Raw genomic sequence first — 25,556 nt, 5'->3', positions numbered from 1 at the left:
TTTTCACCCTTCTTGTGAACTGATATGATAATGGATTTCTTACACTGATCAGAAAATTCTTCCTTAATAGAATTAATTAGCTTATGGATCCTAGAATGTAATATTTCGCCTCCTAGTTGCATATGTTCTGCCAGAATTTGATCACTACCTGGCTATTTATAACTTTTCATCTTTACAATAACGATTTCAGGCTCAAAAGGACTAGGATCAGTCACTAACAGCTCAGCTGTATGTATTTCTGTCTGCTTAACATCAATGACCCTATGGACATTCAATAACTGAGGGAAGTAGTTCTTCCACCTATTCAAAATGTTGTGAGAATCTGCAAGCAGATCACCATTCTCATCCTTCACTACTCGTAAGTTACTTCTATATTGGTAATCCCCATTAAAGTTCCTTATTCCTCTATACATGGCTCTAGTTTTCTTCTTCTTACTGTTTATTGCAAGCTCATCATTTTTGTCTCTGAGATATTCCCTTTTTTTTTTTTTTCTGAACTATGTTTTGTCTTTACTTTGAAGATATTCTTAAGTTGTGTTGACAGTTCAATTCGCATGAGTATTATGTAGTTAAACCTGAAGGTAACCAGAGAGAGCTCTCATACATACGTTCAAACTGCAGGGAATGGCAACCCTGCCTTATGCAAGCTGCAGGTCCCACTGGCTCGGTGGGTACTTCCTGGTAAGGGCCCCTCCCCAGGGTTACATGGCAGGTATACATGACTTGTTGGGCATGGTAGCCAACCTGTCTGAGTGAAGAAAGCCCTGCATAAGAACTCTGGTCTTCCAAGTTACAGGGGTTTGCAGCAGGCTGATAACCTATTCAAGTAAAAAAAAAGTTACTCATAATCCTCAAAGATGCTTCATGTTTGAGGATGGAACGGGCTAACAAGCTCAACCCCTGCAGATGATGATGATGATGAAGATGATGATGACATGACAACATTGATATATTTAAACCTTACTTTGACTCACTGGCTCAATTGAGCAGGCTCCTTTTAGCAACTAATAGCCGCTAAGCTAGTAAAGGAATTCTCTGCCATTTATCACAGTCAAAATTTCATTGCTGTGTTCACAAGAGCTCGAAACTGACCCCCATCCTGAGTCAGATGAATCTAGTCTCAAAATATTCCTTTAATTTCCATGTTAATGCTAGCCTCTCATCTGTATATAAGTTTCCACGTAATTTCATTCTGTATTGTTTTCTGGCTAATATATTGTGCATATTTCTCATATCTCCCATGAGTGCTACATGCCCAATAAGACCCATCTTACTTGTTTTGATCATCTTAATAATATTTGGAGAAGAGTGAAAAATATGATTTTCTTAATTATATTTTGGGCCCATTGATCAGAACTGAAATATAAGCCTAAGGGTGATGGTTTTGCAGCAAAAATGCGATTGCCTACAAGGAAAACTTTGAGCACACTAGCCAAATGAAAGATTAGACATCTCTTCTTACATTGCTTTTTGGCGTAATAGTAATATATGAGACAGTTTTTAAGATTGGAGGGTGTCATGGCTGTGAACATGAAATTTACCTTTTCTGGGAGGTGACGCCATATGGTTACCAATGTTTTGGACACTCCAATAGACTTCTTATTGAGTTACTTCGGAAGGGAAATCTGTAGGGTCCTTCGAAACATTGATAACTTTCTATCAACCTGTATGGTGTCACATCCCTGAAGACAATTACATTAACAAGAGAATTTGGTTTTGAAAAATAAGTATACACGTATATTTTAAGCATAGTGTAACTGCATTTGATAAAAGTGATTTTATTGCCGAAGCCGCTTTCTGATATAACTAAAGTATATTAAATACTTTTGTGTAGCCTATAGCGTCTAACTTAATTTTTGTACATTTTTTTTCTATAATGACTGCAACAGTTAGAGTAGTTCCATCAGATGTAAATCTCACCTATCCAGTTTATTTGGCCAAATTTCGAATGAAACACGAAAAAATATCACCTCAGTACAATTATCCGTAAAGAATGTACCGCTACATAGAAGTAGTAACAAGCGGTAGTTGCCGATTGAAAGCGCGCCAAACCACTACCAACGGAAATCATGTTCGCCACTTCTTTAGTAAAATATGTAAGTCATATAAAATGGAACTATGAAAACTGAGAATTAATTATAAATTTATGTAAATTCAAACTGTAATGCCAGTAAGCACTTATATTATTGTACAAAAGAAAATAATCTGGTATGAGGTCAATTAATGTAGTAAGCGCTGTACACGAATCAAAGACAAACTATAGTAATCGATTATTGATCACTCGATATTTTGAAAAATGGCGCTTGTATCTAAGAAAGAGAAATATTATTTATTTAATGGACTTGTTTGTTTAGTACAGAGTTTAGAAGGAAAATATACAACAGTAGACCTGAGGAATGAATCATGTGTAACGGGACAAATTGACCAAGTTGATGGGTAAATAGCTTACCGTCGTTTCTACGGTTGAGGTGTGCTGTTATTTAAGGTTAGGTTAGAGTTACGTAATAGAAACGTATTGCAATGCGATTTCTGTTTTAGTACACTCTTCCTGTTATCAAGTGAGGTTAGGATTTATCATCTGGAGGTCGTGGTTACGTCATTTGTCTATTTATATGTCTGAATTTGTTTGAAATTGTTTGTGTTTTTTTGCGTGAATGTCACCAATGAGAGTAAAAGCTCACTGCCACTGGGAAGCATATTTAATTTCTTAAACAATTTTCTGCAAAAGACTCGTTATTTTTAATGTCTTCCATTATTATAATTATTTGTTTTGATTGCCACATAATTTTTCCTGTAAACGTTCTCCAGAAGATTATTCTATATGACATGGTAAAGTGTAAATAGGTACAGTAAATCTATTTTAAAATACCCGTTTAAGGCTTTAAGAAATGCATTTTACCCCTTACACAGCTGACCTTTTACATGGCTGAAAACCCGAATTTTAAAAGCTTATTTACTGAAACACAGCACAGTCACAGAAAATTGTAAAGACTTTGTGTTCACTAGACCACCTAATTACTTTTAGGATTTTAAACTTGTATTACCCAAGTTGAAGAGGAAGGGAGGCAGTTGGTGATAGAACTGTCAACCTTGACCATTCTGCTGCTCATTTAGGGACACATTAATCTTTACTGTATCAACAGCAATGGTTAGTCATCCAAATATCATGTTGACATTCTCAGTTTGCACATTAGATACCTGTGGACCCTGGTAACTGCCTCACATTCTCTTTGTTGGATGACAGAAGGCAGGTATAATTCTGACACGTCACAATATTATCCTAACAGAAACCTGCATTGTTTCTTATAGTTATTATCTTAATGCACATAGGTGGTATCACCATGTAGCTAATCCAGCACCATTTTATTGGTTTTTAGGTTTATGAACATTGTGATGTCAGAAGCAATTTTTATTGACACAAGGGGAGCTGAACATCAATTTAATTCATTCTTCATTCATGCCAGAAACATCCGCTATGTACACATTCCTGATGAGGTATGGTTTTATTTTTTTAGTCCATAAGACAGTGAGGTATATATTTAGTATGGTTAATTAATGGATATGAAATCATCTCAGTTTCCGTGGTTGTTCATGCATTAAACAAAATGAAATGTATGGAAAGTTGTATCACAAAGTTCCCAGATTCTTATTATTGTAACTGCCTCGGTGAAAGAAGATAAGAGAGGAGGCCAAGGTCACACATCCAACAGCCTATTGCATCAGTCTGCCATGTGTCACCATGCTGTGAGAATGCATTATTTTTACATGAGTGCTTTTTTTGACTTCATGTTTCATTTTATCTGAGATAGATGGCAAAATTGAGCAACGTGTCTGCATCAGGTTTGTGTAAAGCTTAGTAAATCTGCTACTGAAACTCTTGAAATGCTTTGTGAGGCTTTTGGAGAACATTCTTGACAGCGGTTTCTGAATGACATTCACATATTAAGGCCGGTCGAGTGTCAGATGAAGATGACAAATGTTCAGGGCGACCAAGCACCAGCAAAACAACAAACAAATGTTAAAAAAAATCAAGAACTCATGCATGAAGACTGTCATCAAACAATCCATGAGCTCACAGAGACCATTGGGATCAGTTATGGAGTTTGCCAGAAGATCTTAACAGAAAATTTGAACATGTGCCGCATTGCTCCATCACGACCATACGCCCACCCACACATCCCTGAAAACCACAGAGTTTGTGCCTAATAGCAACATGGTTATTGATCCCCATCCTCTCTGCTTGCTGTACTTAGCCCCCTGTGATTTCAATTTGTTAGCCAAATTGAAAATGAAACTGAAGGGATGACATTTTGAAAGTGTTGGATGTCCAAAGGGAATTGCAAGCAGTACTCAACAGCATTAAGGAAAATAACTTCCACGGTGCTTTTGAAGTGTGAAAAGGACAATGGGATCACTGTGTACGTTCCAAAGGAGACTATTTTGAAGGAGATGGCAGACAAAATTGAGTAAGTTAAGTCAGCATTCCTTTTTTAACCTAGTCTGGGAACTCTCTGATAGAACCTCATAAACTAAACCTAACTGTTTAACTAACTTCTGGCTGTAGAAACCAAAGGTTCACCATTGGACATTATCCTGTACCAGTTCCATTTATCTCTCATCCTCACAACCTCTTTCCATTTTCTTGCTCTCTGTCATTTCCTCAGTCTTCCACGTTGTTACTGGTGTTTCCTCACAGAAATGCTGCATTAATTTCTTGTGTCAACCATCTGAGTGTCATATCAGTCACAACTTAACCTCCTGTATCTCAGTGTTCTAAAAGTGGGCGAAGCTGTGTCAGGTAGGATGCCTGGCAGAATATTCTGTTTCAGTCTTTGTGTAATTGAGATGGATTTGTGAGCAATCAAAGCTTTAGTTACTCATATTTTCCTTCTTAGTAGAGTGAGCAGGACGTGAAATGGAATTTCTCTTCAGTTGAACTGTTTGTCTGCATCAGTTGCTTGCTCTTGCTCGTACCCTTTTTTCTTGTAGAAATATTTAGGACATGAAGAGTTCTGTCATCTGGGATATAACACCATATAGTCTGTTGAAAGTATACTGATATTTTGTAGGATTTGGAGATACATATCACCTCCATTTTCATGGTTGAAGAGTAAGACAAGCAAAGGGACCAGCATGAAGCAGACGGCAAGCAAAGCTGGTTTATTGCTTGGCTTACTCATCAACTCTGAAGATGGAGGTAACATGTTCCTCTAAACTGTCAGTTGGCTTTTAGTGGACTACATGATTAGACAGAAGATAGAATTCTTCATAATCAACCCTGTGAGAACCTCAAATCCTGTTTAGGACATAATCAAATTTGAGGTTCTTGATTGTGAAGAGTACTGTCATTTGAAATCTAATGCTGTGTAGTCTGGTGGAAGTCAATCAATATTTTAGGGAAATGCACTACTTCCATATTCAGAGTCAAAGAGCAAATCAGTTGAGAAACAAGCCAGGAGTAAGCAACCATTAGAATGTTGTTCTTTATTTTTTGCTTGGCATACTCTTCAGCCCTGAAGCTGGAGTCAGTGTGTTCCTCCAAAACTTTGGTGAACTCCTACCAGATTGCATGACATTACAACTCAGAAGATTCAGTCTTTATTTAGGATATGTTGAATTAATAGGTTGTATCAAAATATGACAGCTACTATCGATTATGTCATTATGGCTTCGTTGAAGTTAGAATCTGTTCATTTTAGAGTCACAGTGGTATAATAGTGTGTCAGAATCTGATGCTGATATTAAAAATAGAAAATTAGTGCACTTCTATGACCATTGTCTGTTAATAAATTACTACCACTACTTATTCGTCTATATTTAGAAGTTGTCATCCACCACCATCATCACAAATTTTCTCTCTTATCATTTTAAAGAGATATGAGGAATGATGAATGGAAGCATCTGCAACTAAAGTGTTGTTTGAAATCATATCTCTCTTTTGTGATTTCCTGCACTATATCAGTCTGCAATGTAAAGACTGTCATTGTGTTGTGTCACGGTAAATAGTAGATAATTGTTCATCGGTAATATATATTGATAAATGGAACAAAGATAATTGAATTTTTTCGTCATAATTATAAAACTGGAGTGAAGAAATTGACACTTGTTAGTTTTGCATTTCACAAAAATCTGAGACTGAAATAAATTGGAAAAGAAAATTGTGTGCAAGGAAATCTGGTCCAAGAAAAGGCATTAAATTGTATTAAAATTCAAGCTTCTTAGATGCATGCTGTTGTATGGCCTTTCAATTGCCAAAAGTTTGGCCTGTGTGCGCTTCGTAATTCGACGTCGTCATTCCACGTGTTCATCTCACTGGGAAACGTCCATTGTATGTAATACAAGCAGTATTAAGAGAGGTCGGCAGATGGTGTGGGCACAATAAGCGGCTATTCACGGACAATACCAAAAAAGGAGGGACAGAGTTTTCATAATAGTAATAAAATATTAGTTCAGAGTTCAGCTATTCACGGAACATTAATAAATGTTTCGTAACAAAGTACTGATATAGGTATTTGAATGAGATTAGCATGCATATTCGACTACAAACACGCTTTTCGCGTATCTACCGTTTGACGTACACCAAGGTCGGCGAGGAAAGAAATCGGATTGGTGGGTTTAAATATCAGCATGAAGTTGGATGCTCTTCTTTGAGTGGCACCGGTAAAATATGTGATCATATAACACGTTCAAGTTTGCAGGCAGTGATGGCAGAACCGGCACTAGCAAAAAATCACAAAGAAAAGCGTGTTTTTAGGTTCAGTGACTATGATTGTATTGGCTTTGATCTTGATAACACATTATGTAGGTATAAACTTACACAGATGGTGAAATTAGAGTACGAAGTTTTAGCAGAGTATTTAGTGACGCAGAAAGGCTATAATGCGGAATATTTGTTGAAGCCGCTGGAAACAGACATAGATTTTCTCCAGAAAGGACTTGTATTTGATTTCCACAAGGGAAACATTCTGCAACTAGGAAGTGATGGCTACATTAGAAAAGGCAGTCACGGTACTCGTTTTATGACTGATGCTGAAATAGAAGGTATTTATGGGCCAGATAGAAAATGGAGTGTGTCAGTAGCATTTTGCCAGAATTTGCTGGAGGCCTGGAATGGCCCAATGTCGGAGAAAATCAGAACACTGTCAGATTATTTTGATATGCCAGCAGCATTAGCGTTTGGAAGAATAGTTGATTCTCTGGACGTCAAAGAGGGAAATAAACTGGAATTTTATAATGTATGGCCAGATGTTTTGGATGGACTTATATACATGTTCAAAAGGGAAAACTTCCATTTAGATACAGGAGGATATTTTTCAGCACTGAAAAGAAATCCAGAGAAGTTTGTTAACAAGTGCAGCAATAATGTTATAAATTGGCTGAAACAAATTAAGCACTCTAAAGTAGTGTTCCTGTTAACAGGATCCCATGTTGATTTTGCATCTTTCACTGCCACAAATTCGCTTGGTGCAAATTGGAGGGATCTGTTTGATATAGTTGTGTGTTATGCACGGAAGCCTGGGTTCTTCACTGGTGCAAAACCTTTTCTGAAGCTGGATGGACTTACAGAAACGGATCCTATTGGTAGTGAAGATTTAGAGTTTGGAAATATCTACAGCCAGGGTAATTGGCAAGATCTGTATCAGTTTTTGGCCAAGAAGACTGGGCTGCAACACCCAAAATGTTTATATGTGGGAGATAATCTCATTCAAGATGTGTATGCCCCATCAGAGTATACAAAATGTGATACTGTTGCAGTGATAGAGGAGCTGGGTGCAGAAGGAATGTGTGGTGATGACACTTATTTTCACAGCGATGCTTCGATCATTGTTTCAGAATGTTGGGGTTCATATTTTGGAGGCAAAGAAGAACAGCGTGATGGAAGCAGCTTGTGGGGTATTATTACAAAGAAATATTCCAAAATCTGTGTGCCAGACTTAGATGTACTTGCCAACCTACCCTTAACTAATGAATTTCACATGTTTTCCCAACGAGAAGATGACTCTGATCTTTTGGGTTATTATCCTGGTTGCCCAAAGAGTTTGAAGCAAACATAAATCCAGTTTATTGTACTGTAAGATTAGTTCTCAGAGTGGAGGAAGATATGTATGCTGTTAACTTGTGGTTTGGGAATATTATCTTTGGACATTGTTTATTGGCTGAATGAAAATAAATTAAGTCCTTATTACTATAGTCCATTCGAGGAGACGAGAGAGTCCTCGTAAACAAATGCACGCGGTATCTCCTTCGCTCTTTGAATGAAATCATGCAGCGATCACATGATGCGTGTCACGTTGCAGGGGCATCCAAAGTTCACTCTTCAGTCTGAATGCAGGTTAACGTGTGTCCGAATGCAGTGAGTACACTGAAGTAACTGTGCGCTTTGTCCACTCCTTGCTGTCAGCTGTGGCGACGCGGGGCTTGCTTTGTTTACGCTAACTGTCTCGTCTCTGCGAATGGACTATAGGTTTATTAATAACAGTGCTGGACTTTGTTAGGAGTATTCTGACAGTGATGTTAGATCATTGACACAAACTTTAGAAGAGCAGCTAGATACAGTGCTTGGTCGCAGTGCACTCAGATGTGATACAACATAATGTTTCTTTAGCTGTGAGTGTGAGACTAATGTGAAAGCAGTGTGGTTATTTTTTTGTAAACGATTTCAATTTGAAATATAAATATATATTTATTTATTTTACAAATGCATTATTTGCAATTTATGTTTATTTATTGAAGATATAGACCTACTATTTGCAAAAGTAATCATGCTGCAGTGCATGTTAGAAATTACTTCTTGTTTCAGTTCATTAAATTTACCACATCAGATATGTATCCAATAAGTGCTGTAGAATTTTAATCAGTGACATTGGATGTATTATTTTTTTTTGTGACGATCCTTTATATAAAGTTGATGTGAGGTGAATTTTGATTTGAACTTCTTGTAATGTGGGTGTAATCAGACCAGTATGAATGAAAATTGAATTCACCAAAGCGCTTCTACCCCCTGAACATGAAATTTCATTGAAATCTTAGAGGCACGAAACATGGATATCCACCTGACTTGGATTCATTTTATAATATTGTTAAAAAAAATTGTAATCAGAGATGAAATCTGAAGATTACTATTACTGCCTTTTGTGATTAACATCCTGTGGTATTGTGTAAAGCTTTCAGTGAAATGTGTCTCCATCTTCAGAGCAAAGGGCTCACGAGCTGCTGAATGGATTTTTATGTAATTTATATCAGAGCGTTCAACTAGAATTTATTGACACATTCTAGTTTTGTTTAAAACCATACAACAGCAATGGACAATTTATCTGGAGACCTATGTGCATTTTGTGCCCAGCTCGAATGTAAATGTTTATTAGAGTGTAAAACGTTTTGATCAAGAATCGTAGTTAACAGAAGGAGCAAACCTCATGTACACCACTCTTTCCATATGTTTTACACACTAGAATTTTAATGCCAACATATACATGTGTCAATTTGAACACAGCCCTGCAAGAAAAGCCTTTTGTGATTGTTGTAGATGTTAGCTAAGTTTGTCTTTTCTGTTATAGAAAACTTAATTCACCATTGTTTCAGCAGTTCTTGATGCCATTTTGTATTTAACAACACTACGTTTTGCTACAGTGATGTCACTACAATGGCTGTAGGATTTGAGGTTCTTAGGGGTTTCCCCCCTCCCTCTATGGTATAACATGTAGCCCATTGAAAGTCAACTGACATTTCAGAGGAGTACTCTGTGTTTGCTTGCCATATTCTTTAAACCTGATGATGAAGGTAGTATGACCCTCCAAAACTTATATCAACTTTCAAGGGACTACGTGGTGTTATATTGCAGAAGATAGAACTTTTCATATTCACGGATGTTGCTGGCCCCTTTTCCCATAAGATATGCAGACATTTTTATTTGCTGTTTTCATGGAAAAAGTTGCCCTTGCATTGGGTAATACAATGAATGTTACTTTAGGATGTACTTGTAGATTCTAAAAGGTTCTGACAGTGGTGGATGACAGACAGAATTACTTGGGTTTTGGACTTTTCCATTGTCCAGAATTCTAGGTAATAGAGGACAGAATGTTTCGGAAACTGGATCTGTTTCTGTCTAGAGGTGAGAAAAGAAGACACCTATTCAGTTGGCCCCTTAGAAAGAGATAATCTCAATCACCGATCCGGACGATGGAAAAAAGTCCCAAACCTCAATAATTCTGTAGGATGTGCTTGTTTCAAAATATTGCTTACTATAATTCTGTTAAGTTCAGCACAGCTAATTTTTTCTAGCTCCCAATTGTGCCAACTATTAAGAATCACCTTAAGAAAATGAGCCACAGACCTCGCAGAGTTGAACTAGATCCGAAGAAGAATTGGAAGGCAAAGAGATGTATACAAAAGCAGCAGGAGACTTTGAAGGAAGTTCAGCGTTTGAAAAAAGGAAAGAATATAGAACAAAGTGAAAGTAAACAATAAGCTTTATTCTCTTTAAATGCATAATGTAAAATTATGTAATAAGTACATCAGTCACATTTGATAAAAAAGAGTTTAATATATACAGGATAGTTGCTTGTGATTCACGTGTGCAGTAGCGTTAGGAACAAACAACTTGATAAGTTGGGCTGGTTTTTCTTTGTCATGAACACACATTATGCTGTACAGCAGATATTTTGTTTAAAGGCACATATAATGTTACTTATGAAAAGATTCAAGTTCCTTCATTTCTTGTCTTCTGAGATCGTGTTTCACTATTATTTTTTAAACATAAGCCCTGGAACACATGGTCAGGTGATAATTTCTCATTGTGCATGTCTACACATTTACTATGTAAGAAACAGGCCGCACCATAGCTCAAGTGGTCAGTCGCTGGCTTCTCACTGCGGCGGCCTGCGTCTGGACAAAGTGACACTGGGGCAGGTTTTCTCCAAGTACTTCGGTTTCACCTGCCAATCTTCATTCCACCAATTGCTCCAAAATCACCCTTACCCATCATCTGCGGCTCATACGATAGGCCAGAAGTGGCCGCAGTACAAGGGACTTAGTCCCACCCCACTAGCAATAAAAAAAGTAAGAAATATATTAAAATGAAGATAAATGCATGCTGTTTTGGTTTGAAATTTTAAGTGTATCAAGGATATTCAGTAATTATATATTAAAGAGTGACCAAGTAATTTTGAAACTTACTGCCATCCTACTATTGCCACTGTGGAGAATGCTGAAGATGGATTCATCATCTGTTCGGATAGTTTGCACAGATACAAGATAAAGAACCTGGATGATGTGGGTTTAGAGCACTGAAAGTCAACTACAAGTACAATTTTGTCAATCCACCAAGTGATTTATGCACAAAAAATGTGAAACAGATGTCGAGATCATGCAAATGGCATACCAAGGGGCACCGCTTGCCACTATCCAGTCTTACATGGCAGAGTCAGCTCTACAGCAGAGTTCCTTCTGATGTCATTGTGGACATAATCAAGCAGTACTGGCTGCTGGAGAGAATTTTTTTTCTGAATAAACTCTGTGTAAAAAGGCACAGAAATTGTTCAAAAAATTCTGAACCACTCAATACACAGATACCATTTCTTTTTTGTTAAAGCTTTTAATACTTCTTGTATTGTCTGCTTATCAGTATGGTATCACACAGAGATATGACTTGGAGAAACTTATTATTTTTCAGATTACATGACCACTTCCTTCTGCATCCTTTCCAATTCATTAAATCGTCCTATAATTCGATGGTATGTAACCTAAGATACTGACAGTGATAGACATTAGGTTTTTTTAAGGGATCCAACAGATTCTCTCTCCCACCCCCTCATCCAAGGATGGAAAGAGATCCAGTTATTTTGTGTTCTAATGTTTTTATAAAAATATCCAACGTGTGTCAGTATAATACACCCTATCATCACAAACCTCCAACACTTATCTTAGTTCAGAAGTTACAAGAGACAGAAACAAATCACAAAACCTTTTGCTGCATACTGCCTGTTCTGCAAACTGCAGCATCATGCCTTCTCAATGTGAAGTCAAGATGCATTCCTACTAAGAATAATGAAAATAGGTTAAGAGAATTTGTTTTGATAGGAGTACACAAAAGTTGATTTGTAAGTTGTCATTTATGTCAATCCTAGAGACTTTATATCCTCAGCTACGTTTTTAGCATAACAGCAGTTTGATTTGCACGGTGGTTTTCTGTATGTTTTTTTTTNGGGGGGGGGATTCACTGTCAGTGGTCAATTTTTATACAGTGCATACAATCACAGTCCCCAATCCTAATCTGAAAGTTCTTGCTGCAGTCAGGAAGCTTACATTTCTATTGGACCTATAAACTGAGTTCATAGTATCTAATATCTGATACTACTCTAACAGTAGAAAGTGATGGATGGATCAATTCAAGTTATCCTGGGATCATAACAGGCCTAAAGACCAATCCTTGAAATGATGAACAGTACAGGTAGTCAATGTAAGTAATGTGCATTATGCTTTATAAGGGCACAACTCTTGCTCAAGTGGTCAGATCTTCATTTTCTGGATCATTAATATTAATGCATATTATGCAATAAAATATATTTTATATTTTTAATCTTTATTGGCGGTGAACTTCTGATAAAGAACTTAGAAGCTGAAAATAAAATGTAGAAATATATGTATTATTAAAAATGGAATATTTTACATGGGTAATACTCTGATACATTTAATACTAAATTACCTGATGTACCAAATACTTCATAGATTTTCTGTATCAGACATTATAATACTAATCTTGATCAGAAATGACAAAAGCACAATTTAGCACTGCTCCATGCACAAAGTAACTCCCATTCTGAAATGCTTAATACTAAATTATGTGACATACCAAATACTTGACACATTTTCTATGTCAGACATTATACAATACTGATCATCTTAATCAGAAATGACAGAAGCATAATGCACAAGCTAGCACCGCTCCACACATAAAGCAACTCCCATTCCGCCTCCTACACAGAGGGCTGCCACTCCCCGCTTTCCTCCTGTCCTTTCAAGGGCATAGAGCAGCGTCACAAGTATGCGGGTTCCTAAAGAACAAACAAGTATGCAACATTATTACTAAATATAAGGGAAGGAATTTAATCCTCATCTGCCTGAGCCCTAGGGTAATTTTGAGTTTTCCAGTGCTGCACTGCTGTGTTCTGTGAGTGTTCAAATATCAAATATAGCGGAAAGGTAAAAAAGTATGCTATCCCTGTAACAGCCATGTTAGTTGGGTCCCTTGTCACCATGGCCATAGTGTGGCTGGATTGGTTTAATTCAAAAATCCAATGACATCAGGAATTGAACCCATGACCTTCCAGCTTGTAGCATAGTGCCTCAACCAACTATGCTACCGCATGCCCCCACAGTAGGAAGACTTATTTACTTACTCAGGAAGCTGAGCCCTTCTGGAGGAGCCACCAATTCTGCATCTACTCAAGAATTTCCCAGCATTTTATTATTTTATTTTATTATTTTATTTCATTACTGTGTTCACAAGAGCCCTCCACTGGTCCCTATCCTGAGCCAGATCAATCCAATCCATACCATCCCATCCTATCTCTCTAAGATCCATTTTAATATTGTCCACCCACCTATGCCTTGGTCTTCCCAGTGGTCTCTTTCCTTCTGGCTTTCCCACCAATATCCTATACGCATTTGTCTCCCCCATTCGTGCTACATGACCTCCCCACCTCATCCTCCTTGACTTGATCATTCTAACTATACTTGGAGAAGAGTACAAGTTATGAAGCTCCTCATTGTGCAGTTTTCTCCAACCTCCTGTCACTTCATCTCTCTTCGGTCCAAGTATTCTCCTCAACACCCTCAGTCTATGTTCTCCAAGTGCCACACCCATACAGAACCACAAGCAAAATTATAGTTTTGTATATTCTAAATTTTTTATATTTTTGGACAGCAGACGAGAAGACAAAAGGTTCTGGACTGAATGGTAGCAAGCATTACCAGAGTTCGATCTCCTCACACATGCAAAATTCAGATAACCCCAATTTTTTTTTATATTATATTTACTTCTTGACCAAAGCTCTGCTGCTTCTAGGATTACAGTTGCTCTGATTATCAAATTACTTCTTTCAGTGCTTATTTCATATATCATTAGTTTAAGAAAAAGCCATTCATCCAGTCATTCATTAAATAGGGATTTCACTGTATTTTGAAATACAGTGAAACCCCTCATTTTTGCAGTTGGAATTTATATCAACCTATAATTTACATGGTTCTGTTGCATCTCGTCTTACATTTTATGTATTTTCTGTGATGTATGTACTTTGCTTAAGTGGTTGCTTCTTTTATCATTTTATTTTTAAAACTCTGGTTTCAAAACTAGTAACTCCATGGTTCAGATTTTAGGACTAATAAACAGGCAGCATAAGAAGGTCGTGGAAGATGATGTCGGCGGTAAATAATGTCTGTCAGTGGGCATACAGGTTCATGAGCATAGAGGACCAGGAATGAGGACATTAGATTTGGACAGTGCTGTTACACAGGAGAAGCAGAAGTGATGAGCTATAAGCTGCAATATATATGCTAAGCAATATGCAAATCTGTGATTAAGTGTTGACTGCAATGCACTGCATATATTATAAGCTGAAAGTATTGAAGTTTTAAGAAAGAATTAAAAGTTTTGTACCTGATGCCGCTATTGGATGACCCAAAGCAATTGCACCACCGCAAATATTTACTTTATTTGAATCAATGCCAAGTTCTCGTAAAACTGCAACAGATTGTGCAGCAAATGCCTCATTGAACTCAAATAAGTCAACATCCTCCTTATTCCAGCCTGCTTTCTTCAGCTAAAAAATAATATAGAAGTATTAATTGTTCTATCTAAGATAATCCTAAAATTACTAGCAATTTATCATCACACACAGTCTGTGCACTTTCACAAACTCTACCTCTACTACATAGAGGAATGGAAACAATTCTGAGAATCTAGCAGTTATAAAAATATTTTGGTTGTCTGAAAAAGGTGAATTGGTCCTTCTGGTGCCTCCCTGTGCCACTCCTGCTGGGCACACAAGATTAATTTTTTTTGTCTGCCCTAAATATCCATGGATTCTCGTGTACAATTTCAGAAATGATGACAAACCGAACAAAAAGAATGCGGTTGCATTGTTCTGGACAGTAACAAGGTTGCAACACATACACCAAAGTTCACTGAACGGAGTAGAACAAATGCTAGCGACTGAATACTGTGTTCGGAGCCAGACTACCAGAATTCCAAATGCCAGTTGCTGAACGCTCAGTTTGAAATTAGTTATGTTATATTTTAGCGTCCTGTTGCACTGATTTATGTCCATGATTTATTCTGACCGTCTTACAGTGCATACATTTATTCACCTTACTCTTTTCTCTTGCACTACATGTTTCAGCACTAAAGTGCCGTCTTCAGGTGCTTTTCAATGTACGTTGAACTACTTCATTGCATGCCCTGTTGTCTTTATACTAAAATAACCAAAATATATATTCGTCATATATATTGATAAATTTTAAATATTTAAAATATTAAAACTGTTCAGGATTTGTCATCCTTATGTCGTATCTCAATACGCGATTCACACCTATCTTCTTCTATCGGAGTATTCTTCCTACTTTCATGTGTGTATTGTGCTTTNAAAGCACCTGAAGATGGCACTTTAGTGCTGAAACATGTAGTACAAGAGAGAAGAGTAAGGTGAATAAATGTATGCACTGTAAGACAGTCAGAATAAATCATGGACATTGAAATTAGTTGCTAGCCAGTATTTTTCAGCTGCCACTGACAACAGTGTTTTCCAGCTCCTGACTACATACATCATTAAAACACCGTAAAATTCAAGAATCTGCATTTTTTACAAATTAAAAACTTACAACTAAAGTTAGTGCTGGAACAGGTCCTATTCCCATGTATGCAGGATCCACACCCACTTGGGCATATGCAACCACTCTGGCAATAGGAGTAATACCTCGACTTTTAACTACATCGGCTCCCATGAGGACCACGGCAGCTGCAGCATCGCCATATGTAGAAGAATTACCTGCTGTTACAGTACCACCATCCTGTAACATTACAACCTTCTCTTACCCAAGCTCACTCACACACACACACACACACACACACACATATATATATATATATATTGTGACGTCACTCGCAAGACCGCAGAGTTCACGTGACCCCTACTTCCTGTTGCGCCATCCACATCGCAATATATATACACCTATATTTGTAAACCTGGCCTGTCCATTTGTAGTAACATGACAAGTTAAGTATGCAATTCTGTTTCCCTGTACACCCCAAAGTGGCACCAAAACATCATAGTCACTGGGTTTATTGAACACAGTCAGTCACCCAGATGTATCAGATGATTGGATGACAGTGATTAATGAATTTCAAAGGATTTGGAAGGAAGCGCTCAAGACCTCATTTAAGAATCTACCCTGAGATTCACCTGGATTAAGGAAAATCATGCAAAACATGTCATTCAGAATTTTCTGTGTGTGAAAATAGATTTGCTATAGCACTTCATAAATATCAATTGGTTTATAAAGAGAGGATGATACGTTAAACACACGTTCTGAATGGGTTATATGATTTTGAGACTGAAGAGAAGGATGGAGACAACACAAGACGCAGCCGTCAGACAGCCTGAAGACTGATCCAAATGTCAGAGGAAATGAATAAAATGGCGAGAAATGACCATTCATAAGACAACAGCAAATGGAGCATCACTGAAGAAACAGAGTTGAGTCAGAGTAACTTATTATAGTGATTATTATATTTACCTTTTGAAAAGCTGGTCTCAACTTCTTGAGAACTTCTACTGTAGTGCCATGTCGAGGAGGCTCATCTTTGTCAACCACAACTGAGCCTTTCTTATCATTTACAGTAATTGGAATGATTTCCTTATCAAAATAGCCAGCTTTCTGTGCATGCTCTACTCTCTGCTGAGATTCTGCAGCAAATTTATCTTGATCTTCCCTTGAAATTTCATATTTCTTAGCAATATTTTCAGCTGAAATTAAAAGTAGCATACATAGAAATTACAAAATGTAATATCAATTTCAACATTTCTATACACCTTACACAAAATTGACTGCTTAACAGAAAGTGAAATTCGGGAAGAAACAATTGGTCATCAAGTCCTGTAACTCCAGGAAGTTCTGTTCATGGTAATAATTTGTCTCTCACTTCTTGTAAATACATTTTCTTTATTCATGAACCTTTCAATGTGAGCATTCTTTTAACCTTCAAAACAGTGGTGTTAAGTACATATACCATCCACTTTAACATTAAAAAAGGAAGCAAATAAAAAAATTCTGTGCAATTTATTTATGCATTCTGTATAATTCTTCTTCATGGTATTTATAACCTCACCCACTGAACATCACGATTGTGTGGGTAGTACACAAACTTCATATCTGGGAGGGCTTGGATTATAATTTTTGATAAGTCTGTATACTGGCTATTCTGACAGCAGTCTTCCTTAGTCTCTTCCAGGCAAATGCCAGGATAGTTCCTCAAATTAGGCTACGACTGCCGCCTTCTACATCCTTTCCAAGTCATTATTCACTTATCACCCTACCACTAAGCACAATACACTTTGAGCTACTTACAGCATCATTAAATAAACCATAAACAGATATTCTTACCTAACACATTACCATCTACAACACAAACTGTGCATGTTTCAGGTCATTCACATCTAGACCTTCAATACAATATGAAAACTTCCTCTGAAGGTTCAGTAGTAAAGACAGAATGCAAAAGTACTAGTATATCGAAGTAGATCTAAGTTTTAAGATTTGTTCTGGGTGGAAAAGATGAGAATTAAGAATGCACAATTTCCTTGGTGCAGAACAAAAATAAACAAATTTCTTTATGACAAATATGTTTATTATATGCAATAGGCACTTACAAAACTTTTATGATGCCCCCATAAGCAGGGTCCTACACTTTTTTAAAAGTGTAGGATTAATAAAGGGCTAATCCAAGGGAAGTACAATAGATCACTGAAGGTCGCAGTGCCAGGACCGGTTTTCATGGCCCACCCCTTACATACATACATATTATAGGCAATAGGCACTTACAGACCTGCACATACTGCTGGTTAGTTTCACAAGCAATAAATGAAGAAGTTATTTTATGTTGGATTTGAGGTTCTCACAGCGGTAACTACGAAGGCATTAGCCTTCAGAGACTTAACTCTGCGTAGCACAGTGAAAGTCAACCAACATTTTGGAGGAATATATCATGTTCATTTTTAAGGTTATGGGGAAGCCAAGCAAAGAAAAAAAACCCATGAAGCACATGATATGTTCCTCCAGAACATTCACTGACTCACCAGACACACAGTGTCACATTCCACTTACTTTTAAATATGAGATGCAGCAATAAACCATCTCAAACTGCTAATCTGTATGGGTTCATACTAAGAAAGGTACAGATGATACATCGTAATCTATGCCTCTTTAAGAATGAAATATTCATTCATTCATCAGTAATCCGTCAAGACGACAGGTCCACAGTCTCCTCCAAAACAGCTCCCCCACCCGATGCGATCCAGAGCTCTCTCCTTCAAATGAAACATCTCGCATACATGGTATCTCTGGTTTTGGAAAGAGACTATCCAGGAAAAGTGATAATGTGGTAGTTTTTCCATTTGCTTTCCACATCGCAGTACAATAGGCGTTCAAACCACTCTGGTCACGCCTGTTGCTATACGAGCTTGAACCATCTCGAGCATTATTTACTCTGTGCTTCAAGTCGCTGCTGATGACGCTGCTTCCGGCATCAGTTTTTGGTGTCTCTCTTCGTCTGATGCCTACCCTTTGACCTGTCCAGCAAGGGAGGCCCTGCCAGTAGCTACGCTACCGCTGGTATAGCTCTCAGGGTCCTTGGCATACTCAAACCCCCTCACCACGATTAGGTGGAGCCACCAACGAGGGGGGAATGAAATATAACAATATTTAATTAAAATTATGTTTTTTTTTTTTTGGATGTGACATGCTGCAGTTTGGTTTGGTGCACTGGTATCTGCTACCACAATCTTCAGGATAGTTTTACCCTGCGGATGGAGGCAGCTGGTTTCATTAAAATCCTGGTACCAATCTACCACTTACATGGCGTCATATCTCAGAAGACCATAATCCTCATACTCACCGCTGTGAGAACCTGAAATTTTATAATTGTTTTAATCAGTCTGTCTAGGATAGAGTACAGAAGATTATCAACTGTGTGCTGTGCTCCTGAACTCACTGTGCAATGGAGATCTGCTTTAGCATGCAGTGAAAGTTGTGAACTGCATACACACATTACCGGTATTGCCCATCAGAACACCAAGAAAGGCATCTGTAAGAACATCATGCACCACGGAATCAGTCAGCTGTTGATGTCCGTTCATTCCTTGTCTCATAAAGACGGTGTGATGGGCCTGGCTCATTGATTCCTGTCCGCCACACACCACTATGTCAGAATCACGATTCATGATTGCTTGAGTGCCTAAGTGTACAGTCCTGTAAGAATCATTTATTGGATTCCAGTATGAAGATTCTGGGATAATATTAAAATAAAAATCAATAGCAAAGTGATACCAAATCTGAAGATCACTCTCTTCCAAGATGTGATGCCATGCAGTGTGGCAAACAGTTATCAGTATTTCAGAGGAACCTGCTGCTTCCATCTTCAGAGTAGAGAAATATGCCACATGTAGAAAAAAGTCAGCGATATGGGAAAAGAAGACGATAATTGGGCTTAAACACAAAAAGTTCATTCATTCATTCATTCATTGTTGGAGGAGGTGGGTTTCCCCATGCACTTAGACCAGTTATTGGTCCATTGTGCATCCCCCTTTAATTTCTACTGTCTCCATACCCTACTGGTACTGGTGCCCATTATCAGCCCCTTTCTGCCAGCGAGGTCGGCCCTCTACTGGCAATCTGATAATTAGGCCCTTTCCGTCAGTGAGGTCGGTCCTCATCTGGCAGTGGTACCTAATACTTTCCCCATCTACCGGAGGCACTGGAAACTACTTGGGCAGGAAAATTTGCCTAATTTAGCTTGGAGGTCTCCTAGAGACATGAGGTTCTTTTACATGCCATAAATCTACGACACGGGACCCACGGCTTAAAGTCCCTCCCGAAGGACTTGTTCCCTGAATTTTTTCTGCCCTTAAAAATTCCACGACCTCCACCAGGTTTGCACCCGCGTACCTTGAGTCATGAGGTGGGAACGTTACCCCTAGACTACGGAGGCCTCTTGAACACAAAACGTTGGTACTGTATACCAAACTACACGGTGTCACACCTCAGAAAACAAATGTTCATGCAAATCTGCAGAGCATGCAGTGCTTAAGACTACTCAGGCCTATCTCATCCGCCAGTTAAACAGGTACCCTGTGAATGTGCCTGGAAAGATATAAAAAAATATTCCTTTATAAATAGGACCATCCAGCTCTGGAACCAACTATCTGCAGATGCTTTAGGGACTGTCTCCTGCAAATCAAGTAATTTTAGGAAAAGGGTTAGGAAAGTAATAAATAAGGTGTGGGAGAAATCGTCCAAAAATATAGTGAAGTGTAGTGAACTGTGGTGAGGATGTGAAGGGTACGTAAGTGTAGTGAAGTGGAATGAAGGGAAGGCCATGGTGAAATGTGGGTGCATCAGATTATGACATTATGTATTCCATTACTGTTACTGTTTAGTGTATACTATACTTATTTTTTATTAATATTAATTTATTTAATTGTAGCTGTAATTGTATTTGCATTGTATTCATTGCCCTTTATTGTCTGTGTAGTTTTGTGTGCTGTGTTTTGTTTGAGTGTGGTGTGTTATTTTGTGTTGTGTATTGTGTCTCACTGTAGTATCACTGCCACCAGGAAAAATCCCATTTGCAGTTTAAATAAATAATAACAATAATAATTAAACAATTGTGGTTTCCTAAATAGTACCATAAAGCATTTTCTTGATGTTGTATTTGTAGCCCTACTACTTTAGGTTTGTTCTGATTTATTGGGATTTTCCTACTTGTTTTTCTCCCATTACCACATTTGATGCAGGTATGAAATTTATGAACTCTTGTAATATAATTTGCAACAAGTCAGTTATATCTCACCATGGTTCAACATGAACATAAAGAATGCTCACAGCTGATTGGTTATAAGAACAAGCATGCAATGATTTATGGAAATAAACTGTGCAATCCTTATCATGGTGGCAGTCTTGCAACAGATTCTGTTTATGTTAATTCACGACTCATTACAAGCTGATTGTCAACTGGCTAAGTGATTGCTTGAACGAAATTTTGCAACTCTCTGATAAACCTCTCTGTACTTGTTTCATACTTTTATTTAATTCTTCAGGCAATGTACTGCCAATTTTTGTTGCACTTTCAGTTTTAGATTTCCACATTCCTTTGCACAATTTACAACTTCTTTAGCAAAATATCCGTATCTCAAAGTTTTGGCATGTGAACTATGTGAATACTATGTTGAATTTGAGGTTCTCATGGCAGTGACTATGAAGAGGGTGGTCTTCTGGTTTGTTAACACTGTGTAGTTCGGACACAGATCAACGTTTCAGAGTAACATTTCACCTCCATCTTCAGGGTAAAAGAGTAAGTAAAGCAAGAAATCACCAGAAGCAGGTGGTACATTCAACTGAAACACCAGGCTGGGTCTGAATTACACGGCATCCGAACACAAACGACAGTATTTTCAATTTACAATGTTATATATTAGACTGAGGTTATGAAAACTATATGGCTGCGTAACTGTGAGATAAGACATTATTTTCATTTTCTTCAACAAAATTTAAAACCATCATTTGAAACTAGTTCTCTAACCATTATATTTCCGAGTGTTTAACACAATTCCAAATTGTTACTTATGGCTGCTAATATGATGATACACATGCCACAGAACATCTTGACCGTACTGGGAACAATAAAGCTCACCATATGTAACATATGTGATAGGAAAGTATCAATGACATGTTCAAACTGATAATGTGTAAATCAGGATGCAAGCAGTTTGAAAAAGTGCTCATTACATGATCAATTACTCATAATCAGTCTTCTTTTTCTTCAGCTACACATAATGGCAAACTTGTAAAAAGTCATTAAGTCACACATCTGCCACTGTATTGGACACTTTGACCTTTAGGCTAAATCCGAATATAAGGGTACTGGCAAATATATTCTTGAAGAAAAGAAAAACGCTGCTTATAATCATATACACTTAACCAAAAGTTAATGGTAAAAATACAGTATTTAATTTTATCTTCCAAAATATTTTGTCTAAAAGTAGGGGTGAACAGATTATATGGAAGTGTAAATTAAGTAGATGTAATATTATTAACAGTCTCATGAATAAGCACATACTTAATTCCAGATCCACAAAGCAGATTGATAAGGCAGGCCGGAACAGTGACAGGAATGCCAGCACCAATTGCAGCTTGTCGAGCAGGATTCTGGCCCTGTCCTGCTGTTGCTGCCTGCAACAGAAACGCAGTATTTCAGTACCCAAATGGTAGCCATGTTGGATTTGTCTGCTTGTGCAAGTCACAGATCTACTATCCATTCATGCATACAGAACCGTATCAGACAAACTAATTTCTGAACACTAGCAGTCCATAGATGTTTACATAATTATTTTACTCTTATTACCAATTTAAACATGTAAATATTTAGTTTTCACCTCTATAAGGGATAAGAATCACAATTCATAGCAGGCCTGTGCAAATCTCAGGTGCCAGGTTACAATTTTCATGATGGCACTTGGATATTTTTCCCTGTTATAGTATTACTAGTGCATGACATCAAAGATGACGGAAAATACAATTTATTTCTAGATCGCATTAAGTGGAGGAATTGTTTTGGAAGAGACTGTGGACCTGTCGTCTGACAGATTACTGATGATGATTATCCTTTTTTTTCTGTCTCCTTCCCTCCTTTTTCCTTTACTGTTTTTTTTCGTCCTTCTTATATGTCCATCCTATGAACAAGCCTTTTCACCTGAATTCCTCCCACTCTTTCCTCTTACCATGCTGTACTCCTATATCCCTTTATCTTCTCTCCTTTGTCCCATATTCCTTTCCAGACTCTTTTATTTCTCCATTCTATCACAATTTTTTTTCCCCATATCCTAGCAATATGAAGAATTTATTACCAAACAGGCTCTCTATTGTGCCACAAACATATGGTTAAGTAAGGTTTGTTTTCTTTACAACTTCCATAAAACAGAAGAAAATATGCTAAATTTCAGAACCCTTGAAAAAATCATGGCACACTCGAGTGTGCTAGTGGATGAGAAGGGTATGATGTGTTTTCTTCCATGAGTTGTGTCTTTTTTAACATACTGTATATCATGTCTAGCTGGTCACGGTAGCCGAGCAGTCTGAGGCATTTACTGTCTTCGCTTGCTCGGAAGCCGGGATCGTGGGTTCAAATCCCACACAAGGCATTGATGTTGGGGTGTGTGTGTGTATGCATTTATTCTGTTTGTGTTGTCCTGAATTTAAGTGCAGGCCTTGCGACGAGCTGATCACCTGTCCAAGGAGTCCTACCATCTGTAAAAATGATCATGAAACTGATAAATCAGCCCTATGCTCCAAAGCGTGAGCAAGAGGAGAAAAAAAAAATTCAAGTCTATGTGGACATGAATTAGAAGAGTGGGTGTTCATATTTTTATAGAAAATAAATCAGAGGTGTGTGGGAAAACAGGAGTGATTTTATTTCAGGGTTAAAGATGAGTGCATAAAATGAAACTCTCCCAAGTTCTTTAGGTAGTTGGATCAAGGAAAGAACAAATATAGATTTTCCACTGCTCTACCTCTTCTCTGAGTGCCTTCCCCATTCCCACCAGATATTTTTATTGTGGCTATCATCCCACCTCTTTACACTCTTGGTTTGTTATTCTGTTAACAGAGGGAAAGTGTGCAGTATAAATAGGGCAGTGTCAGGTAGATGACTTGAACTCATACTGTGTTTAACTTTGTTGAACCGAATATAGTTATTAGAAAGATGGAGAACCTCAGACCCTACAGAAAAAGCAGTAGTCTGTAAGTAGTAGGGCAGGGTAGAAGCTACAGTGTTAAGTACCAACAATTTTAATCCAAATAATTGTAAATAACTTTTTAGATAAAAACTCGTGTATTATATACTTTGTAATGTAATAGTAGTTCCTAAACATGTTGACCTCATACCTTCTGAAGACGGTCGCAGTTGACCAAAACATGTAAAGGTAATAAATATCTACAAATTGAATCACACTGGATGGTGTTATCAATTATTCTATAATTTAACAACAATTATACCTGTCCCAAAATGACCTCTGTCACTTCCTCAGGCTGTACTTTAGCTCTGTTGAGAGCCTCCCTGATGACAAAACTTCCTATTTCATGTGCTCTGAGAGTTGACAATGATCCTTTATATGAACCTGAAACAGATTTTGAAATAGACTGTACCATTGTGCTCAATTACATATAATACTACAAAATGAATACTTAAAAAAATGCCACCAATGAAATAGTGCTGTGTTGATGCTGTTTACTCTTTATGAGAGGTCTGATTTCTCACAACAGTGACTAAGAACAGTGTTATCTTCTGGATTGTGATGCAGTGTCATCTGGTAGTAGAAGTTAATTGACATTTTTGAGAGACCACCTTCCTCTGTAACAGTGGTGAAATGCAGATCACTAATGAACTCCATGGAGCTGAGTCCTCCTTGAGATGTTAATAGTTGCTCGTCTACTTGAAAAATTCCTGGCATTTCATAGATCCAAAGGTTCAGTACTGTGCTCACAAAAACTCACAGCTGATACCTATCCTCTGACAGATTTGTCCAGTCCACACCCTCAAACCATATTTCTTCAAGATCCATTTTAATATTACCCTTCCATTTACGCCTAAGTCTTCCTAGTAGTCTCTTTCCTTCAGGCCTCCACATAAATATGTTGTATGCAGCTTTCAGCTTTCACATGTATGGTACATGTCCCGCACATCTCAGCAAATTATGAAGCCCTTCAATATCCAGTTTTCTTCAGCCTCCTGTTCGCTGCTGTTAGTTCATCCCTCTTCGTCCAAGGATCCTCCTCCTCTCCTCAGTACCTTGTTCTGCTTATTCAGCACATTCCTTACTAGCTACATATCTTACTTTATGAAACGCACATTACCAAATTCAAATTAATCTCAGTGAACACTAATGAAAGTGGCAATAACAAAATAGATAATGCAAAGTCTACATTAGTAGAAATTTACCCGTTGGTGATCTCACAGCTGAGACGATAAAAACCTCTCGATCACTCATTCTGAAAAACTCTGATACTAACTGAAGTATACTACCACTCACACCTGAACCCAGTCGCACACTACTTAATTCTAACGATTTCTCCAACGGAATTGCCTACGTGACGTCTCCCAGCCCTCACCGGTCCTCACTCTCGTCTTCACAGGTCTTCTTACACAACGCACACGTTTGACACGTGGGTGTAAAAGGGGCCTGAGGGAGTGGGGGGGCGAAGCACCTGGTCTTCGCAGCGTAGCATTTATT

The 25,556-nt window shown here is 37.8% G+C and overlaps 3 protein-coding genes across 3 annotated transcripts; 2 read left to right on the top strand and 1 right to left on the bottom strand.

Moving 5' to 3' along the window:
- Positions 1-2,268: 2,268 nt before the first annotated feature.
- LOC111868859 (U7 snRNA-associated Sm-like protein LSm10) lies at positions 2,269-10,698 on the top strand. The gene is made up of 3 exons (XM_023859883.2): positions 2,269-2,436; positions 3,378-3,495; positions 10,282-10,698. The coding sequence occupies exons 1-3, from the start codon at positions 2,297-2,299 to the stop codon at positions 10,465-10,467; spliced, it is 444 nt and encodes a 147-aa protein (XP_023715651.1). The 5' UTR covers positions 2,269-2,296; the 3' UTR covers positions 10,468-10,698.
- Positions 6,362-8,197, top strand: LOC111868857 (5'-nucleotidase domain-containing protein 1). Its single transcript, XM_023859881.2, has one exon. It carries the CDS (start codon positions 6,528-6,530, stop codon positions 8,052-8,054), a length of 1,527 nt encoding a protein of 508 aa, XP_023715649.1. The 5' UTR covers positions 6,362-6,527; the 3' UTR covers positions 8,055-8,197.
- Positions 10,699-12,623: 1,925 nt separating the features above from the next.
- On the bottom strand, positions 12,624-25,524 carry LOC111868858 (acetyl-CoA acetyltransferase, cytosolic). Its single transcript, XM_023859882.2, has 8 exons — positions 25,265-25,524; positions 24,322-24,443; positions 22,388-22,500; positions 19,325-19,521; positions 16,792-17,021; positions 15,877-16,065; positions 14,657-14,819; positions 12,624-13,052 (listed from the first exon to the last, which is right to left on the bottom strand). Exons 1-8 carry the CDS (start codon positions 25,311-25,313, stop codon positions 12,934-12,936), a joined length of 1,182 nt encoding a protein of 393 aa, XP_023715650.1. The 5' UTR covers positions 25,314-25,524; the 3' UTR covers positions 12,624-12,933.
- Positions 25,525-25,556: the final 32 nt, after the last annotated feature.

Source organism: Cryptotermes secundus, unplaced genomic scaffold (assembly GCF_002891405.2).
Source record: "Cryptotermes secundus unplaced genomic scaffold, Csec_1.0 scaffold523, whole genome shotgun sequence".
In the NCBI taxonomy this organism is placed as follows: Eukaryota; Metazoa; Arthropoda; class Insecta; order Blattodea; family Kalotermitidae; genus Cryptotermes; species Cryptotermes secundus.
Note: the sequence above shows the minus strand (reverse complement) of the source record. Positions and strands in the feature narration are given on the sequence as shown.

Bases quoted from the DNA above. Each gene is read 5' to 3' on its own strand.
- LOC111868859 (XM_023859883.2), top strand. From the start codon at position 2,297: ATGGCGCTTGTATCTAAGAAAGAGAAATATTATTTATTTAATGGACTT. The intron at 2,437-3,377 runs GTAAATAGCTTA...ATTGGTTTTTAG, and splicing joins CAAATTGACCAAGTTGATGG to GTTTATGAACATTGTGATGT. The intron at 3,496-10,281 runs GTATGGTTTTAT...AATTTTTTCTAG, and splicing joins ATGTACACATTCCTGATGAG to CTCCCAATTGTGCCAACTAT.
- LOC111868857 (XM_023859881.2), top strand. From the start codon at position 6,528: ATGCATATTCGACTACAAACACGCTTTTCGCGTATCTACCGTTTGACG.
- LOC111868858 (XM_023859882.2), bottom strand. From the start codon at position 25,313: ATGAGTGATCGAGAGGTTTTTATCGTCTCAGCTGTGAGATCACCAACG. The intron at 16,066-16,791 runs GTAAATATAATA...GTAATGTTACAG, and splicing joins TGAGACCAGCTTTTCAAAAG to GATGGTGGTACTGTAACAGC. The intron at 13,053-14,656 runs GTACAAAACTTT...TTTGTTCTTTAG, and splicing joins TCATCCAATAGCGGCATCAG to GAACCCGCATACTTGTGACG.